Source organism: Oryzias latipes, chromosome 15, assembly GCF_053564925.1.
Source record: "Oryzias latipes strain Hd-rR chromosome 15, Olatipes_Hd-rR_3.1".
Lineage (NCBI taxonomy): Eukaryota > Metazoa > Chordata > Actinopteri > Beloniformes > Adrianichthyidae > Oryzias > Oryzias latipes.
In genome coordinates this window covers 5236827-5251122 of record NC_136251.1, presented here as the reverse complement: position 1 = coordinate 5251122, position 14296 = coordinate 5236827, and the positions used below count along the sequence as shown (strand labels likewise).

General features: G+C 41.1%; 1 protein-coding gene across 2 annotated transcripts in view; it reads right to left on the bottom strand.

The window, feature by feature from the left end:
* Positions 1–738: 738 nt before the first annotated feature.
* rmdn2 (regulator of microtubule dynamics 2) overlaps positions 739–14296 on the bottom strand; it is a 104319-nt gene continuing 90761 nt past the window's right edge. For both annotated transcript variants that reach the window (XM_078932212.1, XM_078932211.1), the window contains exons 6-11: positions 10436–10511; positions 9340–9417; positions 3217–3315; positions 1924–1977; positions 1768–1848; positions 739–1668 (exon numbers count right to left, since the gene is read on the bottom strand). In XM_078932212.1, the coding sequence (XP_078788338.1) occupies positions 1615–1668; positions 1768–1848; positions 1924–1977; positions 3217–3315; positions 9340–9417; positions 10436–10511 (442 nt within the window). In that variant the 3' untranslated portion in view covers positions 739–1614. The remainder of the gene's footprint in view (positions 1669–1767; positions 1849–1923; positions 1978–3216; positions 3316–9339; positions 9418–10435; positions 10512–14296) is intronic.

Here is a 14296-nt window from a genome sequence, read left to right as displayed (position 1 = left end):
CCAGAAGAGATGGGTTAAAGATTAAAAACATGTTCGGAAAAGTGACTGACATTTATTGAGCAAATTTAGCATTTGTGGACTTTATGAAAGACTGTAGGATCACACTGAATGTGGATGAAGTTTTCTGCCAGTCTTAACAGTCTTCAAACAAGAAAGTGGGGGTGGATCAGAATCTCTTTGTAAAGGTGTAACTCTGTATGTGGAGCCTTAGGTTTTTAAAAGCTGTAAATGCTGCAGCAACAAAACCATAGTTCTGTTATTATTGAACCGAAGTATGACAGACGTTTGGGCCAACTATAGGGCCAACGATATCCACATTGTAAATAATTTAAATCATATAAAAACAGTTAAAATGACGGTAAATGGCGTTTCACACGATAGTCTAGGGCAGGGGTCGGGAACCTATGGCTCGCGAGCCATATATGGCTCTTTTGATGGTCACATGTGGCTTGCAGACAAATCTTTAATTATACTTTTTTTTTTTTCATTGGACCAGTCCTTGTCTGGCGCGATGCGATGCCAGAGGCGCGCAGTATTAGCGGTGCTTGGAGAACAAAATCTCTGCCAGCACTATCAGTTTACAATTATCTATTATTTCACAGAGTTTGTACCAGCCGGAAACCTGTGAATTGCCGTGCCTAAAACTGCGCGCACCCGTCTCTGAGAAAGAGCGCGCAGTTGCGGGGACGGGATGTGTGAGGGAGAAAGCAGGGGGTGGGGGGTGGGGGTGTGGGGGCACGGCCAGTAAGGTGAATCGCGCAGGGATTGTAAAAACGTAAAACCCGCTGCCCGTCACTCACTGCAGCGTGTGAGTGTGTGTTTGGCTCCATGTCTGCATGTGAGCAGTCTGTCTCACATCTATAGAACATTCAGACCTACGATCACGTTTAAAGTCTCAACGCCTGCATGAAGCAGAAACTCACCACGTATAAACCAGACTAGACCATCAGCAGAACTACCACGAGAAATACTCATCATTTATCAGCAACAGCATAACGATGTTATTAAAAAGAATCCACAGACTTATTGTACTTTAAAAATGTTGAAATTACATCAAATGCACACATTCACTTGTATATTTAGTTTTAAACTTATTGTTGCGGACTGAGTTGGACTGGGTGGCTGTTGGGCCGCGTTAAAAGTTCTGGAGTTCATTAAAACGCATCAAGCAGAGTTCTGATTGGCTCTCAGTTCTGTCGCTCAGGCTGTTGTTAGGTAATCTGGACCAATGGGGTTCAGCTATGGGCCGATTAAGGGAAATGGGAGGGCTGACGCGGCAGTGAGCGAATGTAAATTTGGGAGAAGCGCTCTTATGAGGCCAGAACAGTACACTCTCGGCGGGAGAGATTCAGGAGTTGCTGAATTAATTGTACGGCATTCGTTGCAGTCTACAGTAACCAGAATCAAGAACCTTAAAAGAGGTTAAGTCTCAGTGCCTCAGTGTGGGAAAGGGAAACTACTTTAATGTATGGCTCTTTCGAAATTACATTTAAAAATATGTGGCGTTTATGGCTCTCTTGGCCAAAAAGGTTCCCGACCCCTGGTCTAGGGACAGTTGTATCCAAAAACACTTGTTACAGAGTTGTAGTTCATGGAGGAGTGACTTCCTGTCTTTTAGACTCCAAGGGCATAGCAAAGTGAATCCAGCTCCTTTTGTGCTTCTTCATCCTTGAGAAAAAAAAGTGGTTCATCATTTAATGTGCTTTTCCAAAGTATGCAAAGGCCAAGCAGAGTGGCTGGTATGAACATAGCTGGTATGGCTCCTACCTCCTTAGAAATGGTGTCCATTGAATAAGCTGCCTCACACATGGTCCTGGCTTTATTGATCTTCCCCAAGTCTTTATAACACTTCCATAAGAGAGTAAAACAGTATAAATGTTTTATAACTTCTAATTAAAAGAACTGGCTGTGTTTTCAACTTACCTTAGCCAAAAAGACATAATTAAATTTGGAATAAGCTGGATGGATCTCTTCAACCTGGATATAAAATAATTTATATTCAGGAAAAACTGGCTTTAGAAACGTGTTTGGGAAAATTCCACTATCCATAACTATCTAACATACAAGCTGACTTGATCGCACGATACAACCGACTTGACTTGATTTCATGTCACCAACAGTTTTGTTGTCAGTCAGACAGGTCAACCACTGGAGAATAGGGCTGTAACGATTAATCAACTTAATCGATTTCTATTCCCATGATCCAACCAGATGCATCTGTCTGAGGCAATTTGTTCATCAAATCCCCCAATTCCATTAGAAAATCAATTCAAAATGAAAAAAATGATTATAATCAATATTGGAAAAAAACAGCTGGATTGAGGTACAGTAGGTTTATATTACTATGACTTAAAAACGACCAAGTGCATCAGCGGACAACACATGTAATGTCATTAACACAGATCAATCCAATGTGTGGGCAGACTTTGAATAAAGTCATGTGACCATCCAGTGTCTAGAATGTTCTAAGAATGTTCCCTTTGGATTCTTTGGATGTGGAAAAACAACAGTGGTGAACTTTAGGAAACTAACATGTGAATGGATTTACCATTCATTCTAGTTTACTTGTTTGGTTAGACACAGATTTCATTTACATTTGATGATCTGGAAGAAATCCAAGAATCTGGAAAACTTCACTGTTCAGTAGCAGGAATTTCTGTCTGAGTCTCACTGCTGGAAGTTTGGATGAAGATGATCTGGATCCACTTTAGGTCAGAGAATCGGATCATTAAAATGAATCGTTACAGCCCTAGTGGAGAATGTGCTTGTTGTAATTAAATCAAAGATTATAAGCAGCAGGGTGTAGGAGAGACTCAGTATCAAAGTGATGGAAAATGGTATAAGAGGTGAGAAAAAGGCGATTTAAACCAAGCACAAACAATTGAAACATGAGAAGAAGTCTGATGAACAAACAAGACTCTACAATAAAAGTTTCAAAAGGAAAGGCTGCCCAAACAAAATCATCAGTGTATCTATCAAAACAACAGATTTAACCTTTGGGTTTGGGAATTATTTGTTCTTTGTTATATGAGATCTTGTTACTAAAGGCATTTTACAACAGTTTGTTCTAACTGATCACCTTTGTCACCCTTTAAAAACACAGTTACTCCACTGAACAAATCTTATGCAATAGCATATTGTAAGGACAAGCTACTTTCTAAGGACTTTAGTGAATCAAGTTGTCAAGCAAGCAGGGAAAAACGGCTGCAGACGAACCTTAAGAAAGTTCTTCAGCGCGTCTTCCACTGTGGCACTTGGAGGTTCTCCAAACAAAGCAGCAGCGGCTTTCCTCTCAATCCACGACAACTGAGCCACCTGCAAAGCAACTACACGTTAGCTGAAAACGTCACTGTCCCAGGAAACGACAGATGGGGGACGTGGTCATATGACCTGTTCAAAAATGTCAAAGTTTCGTAGAAATGAGGAAAGAGTTTTGGAAACCAGACTGTATGAATGAGAAAAGCATTTTGTCTAGTTACTAACTCCTTTTGTTATAACTGCCTAACAGTGTAACCTTTAGCAGAACGTGACATTTCTTTTAAGCAAAGCTATTTGCTGAATTGCTGAAGATGTTTACTGAAAATATTATGTTCCACAAGAGCTTAACAAACCTCATATGAACGTATTGTAGCTGAACTTTAGAGCCTCAAAGGAGCCGTCCCTGTAGTATTCTGGTCTCCACTGACAAATAGGAACACAGAATCCTGTAACCCTACTCAACAGGGGAGTACTTTTAATTAGCTAATGCCTCAATCACATGGACGCGTACTGCAGGTACCATAAAGGGTCACAGAGAGGATTGCGGGAGTCTAGGTGTGTCTTAAGGCTCATGCTCAAGGGACGTCATGAAAATGGAATGCACGATTGGTGTGCCTGTGGTATGTGTATCGTATGTGTATCGTAAAGTAACAGCTCCTGTTGTTCAATTCCCCATGCATTTCAATGGACATGTTAGAAGCGATTTTGTTGAATAGCGGAAAACCTATAGGTTGTAGAAGAAATTTCACAAGGAGAAAAATGTCCATTTATAGTAGAACATTTTGATATTTGAACCAGCTGAAGAATGCAGTAGATACAGTGCCTTGCAAAAGTGTTCACCCCCTTGGATGTTTGTCCCTTTTCTTGCTTTCATAAATCCCTCATGGTCAATAAAATGTGTCTTTCCCCACACAAAACTTCACTAGAAAAAAAACCTCCAAAGTAAATGTGAAATCAGACTTCTACAAAGTAATGTAAATGAAACAAAAATATAAACTAAAATGTCATTGTTTGCATAATTATTCACCCTCTTTAAAATGTAATGGACTAATTCCATCGAAGTCCATCCAATTAGTGCCAACACTGGAATGAAGATCACCTGAGTGGAGTGGGTGTGTCCCAAGTGACTGAGTTATAAAACATCTGTCTATGAAGGGAGCGGTATTCCTGGCTACCATTTCACCATGAAGACAGAGGAACACCCCAAGCAACTTTTGCAAGGCACTATATGAACGAACAAAAAGTGTCCAAAACAATAAATAACAGTTTGCTTTTGACTGCTTAGAAAATCAAACTATTTGAAAAGTGAAGCTGTATAAAATCCACCCAGAAAGTCTTTAGTCTTCAAGATGTAAAAATGTATATATATATATATATATATATATATATATATATATATATATATATATATATATATATATATATATATATATATATATATATATATATATATATATATATATATATATATATATATATATATATATTTTACATCTTGTAGTGTTTAAAAATGTACAAGGTGTAAAGACCCTAATATTGACCATTTAAATTACTCTCACTTATCTCCTTTGAATGAATTTCCTCACAAGAGTGGTTGCTCAGGTGGCTTTTCTAAGCCTGCAGTATGCCAGAACAGTTTTAAGGTGAAGTAAAAGCTCACTCCAGATCTCTAATCAGGGTCCCTCCACCTTTCTTTAAGACCTTGCATATAAAAAACTTAAGACCAATTTCCTCTGCCTAATACCCAGCCCTATGGAGGAAGGAAAAAACAAAATCCTTGAACTTCAGATGAATTACTTTTCAGTAATGGAGTAACATTATAAATTACAATAACTAGACCACAGAAACCCATAATATTTCATTACTCACATCTTGGTGCAGTGAAACCATAGGTGACTAATCAAACAAATGTGTGTAAACAGTTGGCTCTTACATTGTTTCTTGGTTAAATGAAACAAAACAGATACTAATAAAAAAAACAAAAAACAAAGTCACTAGCTGCGTCTACATGGTCAAAAGTAATCAGAGTAAACCCCTGATCAGACTAAAATACGTCATGTAAACATGCCATTCAGAATACTCTGCTCCAATCAGACTCCTTGGGATCAATATTTCTTTCCGATGGAGATATTTGGGTTATGCTGATTGTTGATATGATCGTGGTGCATGTAAACAGTTCATTCTGATCGTGGGTCACTACTGCTCTGGTTTAGGTCATGCATAGACGGTGTGGTGCTCCACAGGAGGCTTTGGAGCTTAAAGAGGACGCTTTGGGCCGGATGCTCTGCGCGAGTGAACCATGTCTCTGAGGAGAGCAGCTTCGTGTATGCGGGCAGGGGAGGGTGCGAGCTGCTGGACTCAGGAAAACCAGGTCTCCCGGTAGAACTGTGTCTGAGCTGGCGGAGGTGCTTTTTGAATGCAGAATGCCGCTCCGTACAGTCCAGAGAAACCGTGTAAACAATCATGTGAATCTGTGTTTCCAGACAAACTGAAGGCTGATGCTATTCCCAGATATTTACCTATAGCCAAGATGCAGATTGCGGTATTGACTGCATGGACTTTAAGTTTATCCAAAGTTCAATGTTGTTGTTGGAACGTATTAACCTAATCCTAGAAGGTCATCTCGCTCTTTGCTGCAGCTTGTGTGTTTCCAACAGAACTCAATATTTCTTCTTCTACGGCTGTTTCTGGTATTTTACAGAGTTCTGCTCATGTCAGAATGATTTATTCTGACTGAAAGTGTGGCGTATGGAAACGTTTGTTATAACCACTCAACTCAACTCAACTCAACTTTATTTATAAAGCACTTTAAACAGAACAAGGTTCACCAAAGTGCTGAACAACACAAAAATTAATAAATGCACATGACAATATAAAGCGTAAAACACATAAAATAGGTCAGGATTCCAGCTCAGTTAAAAGCCAAAGTGAAAAAATATGTTTTAAGAGCAGATTTAAAAATACCAAGTGAGTCTATCTGTCTGAGGTACAGGGGCCATTCGTTCCAGATTTTTGGTCCGAAGATTGAGAAGGCTCGGTCACCTCTCCGTTTTCTCCTGGTCTTCGAGACGGCCAGCTGTGTCTGATTTGCTGACCTAAGGGAGCGGGGGGGAGTGTACACCTGAATCAGGTCAGACAAATATTTTGGAGCAAGTTCATGGAGACATTTAAAAACGAATAGGAGAATTTTAAAATCAAGGGATGAAGATGTGGTTGTTGTGTAGCACGATGTAGCAGAGATTGGAAAGGATGAGGTTAGGAAGGCTCTGAAAAGGATGAAGAGCGGAAAGGCCGTTGGTCCTGATGACGTACCTGTGGAGGTATGGAAGTGCTTAGGAGAGACAGCAGTGGAATTTCTAACGAGGTTGTTCAATAGGATTCTAGAGAGTGAGAAGATGCCTGAGGAATGGAGGAGAAGCGTTCTGGTTCCGATCTTTAAGAACAAGGGTGACACGCAGAACTGCAGCAACTATAGAGGAATAAAGTTGATGAGCCACACAACGAAGCTGTGGGAAAGAGTAATGGAAGCCAGGCTTAGGAAGAAGGTGGAATTTTGTGAGCAGCAGTATGGTTTCATGGCCCGTAAGAGCACCACTGATGCCATTTTTGCTTTGAGAATGTTGATGGAAAAGTACAGAGAAGGTCAGAAGGAGCTGCATTGTGTGTTCGTAGATTTAGAGAAGGCGTTTGACAGGGTGCCGAGGGAGGAGCTGTGGTACTGTATGAGGTCGTCTGGAGTGGCAGAGAAGTATGTCAGAGTAGTTCAGGACATGTATGAGAGAAGTATGACGGTGGTGAGATGTGCTGTAGGTCAGACAGAGGAGTTCAAGGTGGAGGTGGGACTACACCAAGGATCAGCTTTGAGTCCTTTTTTGTTTGCTATGCTGATGGACAGGCTGACAGACGAGGTAAGACAGGAATCTCCCTGGACAATGATGTTTGCGGATAACATTGTAATTTGCAGTGAGAGTAGAGAGCAGGTGGAGGAACAGCTAGAGAGGTGGAGGTTTGCTCTGGAAAGAAGAGGCATGAAGGTCAGTCGTAGTAAGACAGAATACATGTGTCTGAACGAGAGGGATCAAGGTAGAAGCGTTAGGTTACAGGGGGCTGAGGTGGAGAAGGTGCAGGAGTTTAAGTACTTGGGGTCAACAGTTCAGTGTGATGGGGAGTGTGGAAAAGAGGTGAAGAGGCGAGTGCAGGCAGGTTGGAGCGGTTGGAGGAAAGTGTCAGGAGTGTTGTGTGACAGAAGAGTGTCAGCAAGACTCAAAGGAAAGGTTTACAAGACGGTGGTGAGACCAGCTCTGCTCTATGGGTTAGAGACGGTAGCAGTGAGACAGAGACAAGAGGCTGAGATGGAGGTAGCGGAGATGAAGATGTTGAGGTTCTCCTTAGGAGTGACCAGGTTAGACAGGATAAGGAACGAGTACATCAGAGGGACGGCTCATGTTGCCTGTGTTAGCGACAAAGTCAGAGAAGCCAGACTGAGATGGTTTGGACATGTTCAGAGGAGGGATAGTGGATATATTGGTAGAAGGATGTTGGAAATGGAGCTGCCTGGCAGGAGGGCAAGAGGACGGCCAAAGAGGAGATATATGGATGTCTTAACAGAGGACATGAAGTTGGCTAATGTTAGGGTAGAAGATGTTCATGATAGAGTGAGGTGGAAAAGGATGATTCGCTGTGGCGACCCCTGATGGGAGAAGCCGAAAGAGAAAGAAGAAGAAGGAGAATTTTAAAATCAATGTGTAAGTGAAATGGGAGCTAATGAAGAGATGCTAATATGGGAGTAATATGTTGTTGTTTCCGTGTATCAGTTAGAAGACGGGCAGTAGCATTTTGGACTAACTGCAATCGAGCAAGTAATTTCTGGGAAAGCCCAACATAAAGAGCATTACACTAGTCCAAACGTGTTGAAATAAAAGCATAGATTAAAATCTCAAAGTCATGACGAGAGAGGAGAGGTTTAACCTTGGCCATTTGACCACTGAGTTGATATGAGCATTAAAAGTTAAATTACTATCCAGTTTCACACCTAGACTTGTTGCTGTCTGTTTCAGGTGATCATTTAAAATGCCTAAGTCGACATGTGCCTTAGAGATGTCACTTGGACCAAATACCAGAAACTCAGTTTTTTCCTGGTTTAAGTGTAAGAAGTTACATGACATCCATGTCTTAATGTCATCAAGACACTCTAATAACTGTTGAGCAGAAAATGCTTCTTCCTGCTTTAACGGTATGTAAATCTGTCTGTCGTCAGCATAGAGGTGGAATGAAATTCCGTGTTTGCGGAGAACAGACCCAAGTGGAAGCAGGTTCAATGAAAAAAGAAGAGGCCCCAGAACAGAGCCCTGAGGTACACCACATGTAAGATTTGCTCTACGGGATTCTGCACGTCTAAGACGGACACAGAAGCTCCTCTCAGTTAAGTACGATCTGAGCCATTCTAAAACACTACCTCGAAGGCCCACCCAGCTTTCCAGGCGAGACAAAAGGATTTGGTGATTAACTGTGTCGAATGCAGCTGCCAGATCGAGCAGAACCAAAACAACATGGTGACCGGCATCCAGATCATGTTTTTCTGGGTTCATGTACACAGTTCAACTGATGTATGGGCGCTATTGCAGAGTTGGAGAAACTTAACCAGAGGGAAAGAATGAGGCTAAACTGTGGGTGGGTTAGCCAGTTAAGACACAAGTTCTAGCAGACACCAGACCACAAAAATGGCAGAAGGTTTCTGTGAGGACAAGTGAGAAAAGTGTGATAACAATAAAAATGGATTGGATTTATCTGTGCTTTTTCAGACGCTCAAAGCTTACAGTGTGTCCATTATTCATTCACTCCTCATGTATACTTGGTGATGGTAGAGGCGTGGCTGCCAGTTCGCGCTTATGGTCCCTCTGACCATCACCGGGACATTCACACACATTCACACACCAGTGGAGCCACACTGGAGGCAGGGAGGGTGAAGTGTCTTGCCCAAGGACACAACGACAGTTGGCTGGGGGGAGCAGGGATCGAACCGCTGACCCTTCGATCATTGGACGACCTGCTCAACCTGAGCCAATGTGATGGGATACATACACTGTAGCACCAGCGGCCCAGCAGATAGTAAGACAATGGGTCTTGTGGCTTCAGCTCGATGGCTTTATCCAGATGATCCTGGAACGAATGGACAGACAGACAGACGGTAAGAAGATTTTCACTGTTGATTCAAAATACAGCTGCTATACTGCCTTCTGTTCTGACCCGATCTGTCCTGGTTCACCAACCCACATGTATCTGTCACATGTTCGGCCCATTTTCTTCCCAATGAGATCATATTTCATTGCTCCCCTCTGCAATACGTTATCTCTGTCAAGTGTTTAAACAGAACAGAAACAAAAGAACGACAGAAAACTAACTTTAGCTATGGGGGGCTCTAGCTAGCAGCTCTAGCTGTGACCATCTGTTAAGGTGTGACGCATAAATACAATGACAACCATCAGAAAACTGGTATTTTCTAAATACAATAAGAAATCCATCGTGTCTGCATCTTTAATCAGTTGCCGCCTATCAGGCAGAGCAGAGCGGCTTCTGGTACACGGAAAAAACTGTTTCAATAAATCCGTCTTTGGAGGAAAACATCCAGCAGCTTGTAAACAGCAGCTTCATGTTTCTTTTAGGTGGGGTTCCTCTCTGACACACTGAAACTTTCCAAATATCTTTTATTGTTTCTTTTTTATTAGAATGAATCCAGTAGTTTTTCAAAATAAAACTTCTTTCAGTATCAAAACATAAACAAAATGGATACATTAATAGTTAACATATGCATTTTCTCTCTCGCTGCAGCCCAGTACCAAGTGGCCCACAGACCGATACCGGTTCAGGGCCCAGAGATTGGGACCATATTGCAGACATTTGAAAAAATGTGACAGTGCGCCTTGCAATCCCGGTGCACCCTATAGTGTGAAAAATACGATATTTCAGAGATCAACAAAGCATACTTGAAGATAAAGAATAGAAAAATATAACTTTTGTAACCCACTAAATAATGAGATATTATTGACAACATAATGTCATATTACCTGTCATATTTAAAGACCTTGAAGAAATATAACAAATGACGTGGAGTTTCAAGTGACTGAGATGTTTATGCATACATGTGCATGATATCTATAACTACATTTGTGTGCCCTACCTTAAAGATGTAGCCATTCTTTATTTTGTTTTGCACTGTGTCATACTCTGTCATGATTCCACACATGATAGCAAACCTGTGAAGACAATAGAAAACATAGATTATAACAGTTGCTCTGCAGCTTCTGCTTAAGCGAAAACAATATGCGCATTAGGCATTATGAAGTAAACTACAAAACTGGAACAGTAACTAATCACATTGATATAATATAAAAAAGGGAAGAATATGAAGGGCAAAACAAGGAATTGGCAGCTGCCTATTCTGCAACTTTTCACACTTAGAAGGATGAGACAGGTCTAATGTTTGTCATAGATACACTTCAACTGTGAGACCAAAATGCAATAAAAAGGAATCCATAAAAATCCTAATTATTTATACAAACTTGGTAGATATGTTATTGTCACTGGAAAACTGTTTAACAAACTGGTTGTATTTGTGAAGCACATGCTTCCAACTCAGATGACAGACTGTTTCAAACGACTGTTCTCACTATCGCCTGACCTAAACATATTCGCTCCTGTTATTGGAGGTAATTTGAACTGCTGGTTGGACCTAGTCCTGGACCGCTCCTCTAAAAAAAAAGCACAATAAGTAAACCAGCTGCTCCCATTAAAGCCTTTCTATCAGACTACGGAGTGTGTGATGTGTGGCGTACTCTCTATCCAAAAGATCACCACTACTCATTCTTCTTGAAGTCCACCGTAGGATTGACTATTTTTTCATTGATCACCAGCTAATACCACTGGTGCAATCCTGCTCTTGCCAGAGCATAATCATCTCAGACCACGCCCCCATTGTTCTGAGTTTGTCCCTCCTTGGCATTCCACAAAGCAGCTGATGCTGGTGATTCAACTCAACCCTACTGTCAGATGAGAAATTTGTGCAGCTCACGAAGAAGGAAATCAAGTATTTTCTCGCCACCAATACCTCCCCTGAGACATCCAACCTCATAGTTTGGGATGCCCTTAAGGCCTACCTTCGGTGCCAGATCATCTCCTGCACTGCTAATCTGAAACAAGAATTTTCTAAAGAACACATGGATCTGAGCTGTAGAATCAAAGAGACAGATGAACAGTATGCCCATACCAAAGTTCCCAATCTGTTTAGAGAATGAATGGAACTTCAAACTAAACTGGACTTACTCCTAACTCACTTAGTTAAACGCTTGCTTCAAAAAGACAAGGCTCAGTTCTATAAGCTCGGTGACAAACCAAACAAGCTGCTATCCAACCAACTTCGCGGAGCCAGAGCATAACAGAGCATCCCTGGGATTTGCATGCCATGGGGTCGCACAACATTAGACCATCTACAAATAAACATCACATTTAGAGACTTTTACTCACAGCTCTACATCTCTGAGACCCAGGTTGATCAAGACACATCTACTAACTTTCTAAACACACGACCTTCCAACACCGCCACCAGATCTTAGAAAGGCACTAGACGAGCCCATATCTAATTCTGAAATCACACCAGATCTATGATCTTTGTAGTCTGGCAAATCTCCTGATGGGTTTCCGACAGAAATTTTTTGCAAAGTTCTCATCCTTACTTTCCCCACAGTTGTGTCTTGTGCTGCCTGACTCTTTCAGGTTGGGGTCTCTCCCAAATCTTTTACTGAGGCCTGTATTACCCTCATGGCTAAGAAACGTAAAGACCCAGCTGACTGCCTCATACAGAACAATCTCCCTCTTGAATACAGACACCAAAATCATGGCTAAGGTGCTGGCTCATGGGTTGGAAAATATCCTCCCTATTATCAGACCATCCAGGCTGTAAGAAAAGAACTGGTATTCGCAGGAACTCAACGGAACATAAAGTCTCACTGTATGCTGATGATCTTCTGCTCTTTATTTTCAAACCCAGGGACCTCACGGACTCTGTCGTTGCTCAGTCAGTTTGGGAAACTAGCTGGTTACAAACTGAACCTCAGCAAAAGTGAGCTCTTTCCCATCAATAATCAAGCATTCGCTCTGGATTATTCAAACCTACCTTTCAGAGTGGAAAAGCACAAATTCTTATATTTGGGAATATCAATCACAGAAAACATAAAGATCTATTCGGAGAAAACCTCATTACCTTACTGAACCAAACTAAACAAAAACTGACACAGAGGTCATCTTTATTTATGTCACCGGTGGACCAGATCAATTTTATAAAGATGAAAATCCTGGCCGAATTCTTATACTTCAGTCCTTCCCAGTTTTTATTCCCACTTTCTTTTTTAACCACCTCGACTCGATTCTCTCCTCCTTTATCTGGCAGGAAAAAAACGTCCCTGTCTTAGCAAAGTCCATCTCTAGAAAACCAAGTCCACCGGCAGGTTTGCCCCTCCAAACTTCTGACTCCATTACTGGGCTGCAAATTTGCGCTGTATGGCATTCTGGTCATTTTATGCTGACCGATCTGACCTCCCAGAGTTGGTGGCGATGGTACTACACTTGAGCAGAAACACCTCTCTTTTTGCATTGCTGGGTTCCTCTCTCCCTCTCCCCCCCACTACAGAAATCTGCAACCCTGTGGTTAAACACTCTCTAAGGAAATGGTTTCAGTTTAGGGAGTACTATGGTCTGTGTGATTTCACCCTCTTGAGCCCTATTTCTTCAAATGATCTTTTCGTACCCTCCCTTCACAACATGGGTTTTCGGGAGTGGCTCAAGAAGGGCATTAAAAGATTTAAAGATCTGTTTTTGGATAACACTCTAACTTCATTTGAGCAGTTAAGCAGAACATTCGGTCTGGTAAAATCTGATTTTTTCAGATACCTATGAATTAGACAGCGTCTCCACTCCCTCAGGCCTGGCCTCGTTGCTCTCCCAGACTCAACAATTGTTGAAACTACAGACTGTAGCTTCTAAACCACTGCAGAAGCTACAGTCTTAACAATAGTGAAACAGTTTTCGATGGTAAATTTAATTTTGGAAGGTAATGAACCTGCTTAGTGACTTCTAATACTTTTGGCCAAAAATATTTCAATTTTCCCTGCTCAGGTACTTTCTTCAGTTAATCATATGGAACGTGACTTTTTTCTTTAGGATAATAGTCATTGCTCCAACTTGATAGAAAACAGAAGTGATAAAAAACATGAACTTCTTGCTTCAAAGCCAAAAGAAGAAATAAGCTTTGTGTTTGTTTTCCTAAGGAGACATAGGGTGTGTCCAAAAAAACGCTGCCTGGTGCTCCAAGCTTCACAACAAAGATGTTATCCATCTGCAGTTGTGCTGCCTGGCTTCAAATAAAAATACACTGCAGGACAAATGCATCATCAGTTTGTAAATACAGTGTTCCCTCATTTATTGCAGGGGATCCGTTCCACAAATAACCCACAATAGGGCAAAACTGAAAAATGGGATTACAGATGTTTTAAGGTTGTAAAACATCTCACTACACACTTTCTACACTTTTCTCAGAAAGACATTTTTCCACTTTTAAACTCTCAAAGTTTAAACCTTCATAGAAAAATCAGCCCAGGATTGTAGAATGAAAACAAAAATCTGAATGAGATAAAAAATGTATGTAACTCTGTCAAGGTGCAAGTATCTGGACTAGAGACATGGCATGAGGGAGATTGATTGAGACGGTATCTAGCCAATTAGGAAGCAGAACACAGTATGCTGTTTAAAAAAATAAAACATGCAAAATTGCACTGAAAAACCTGCAAAACAGTGAGAAAGCAAAAGTAGAACCGCGATATAGCGAGGGAACACCGTATCTGCTGGTAGAGAACAAAGAAGATGTGATTTGTCAAATTTATTTAATTCTGCTTTTCAGATAAGGTCAAAAACTGTAAAATATCCACTGCAGTAGTTTTATTTGAGATGCTTCATAAAAACAAAAACAAAAATGTAGGAGTTGATTTGC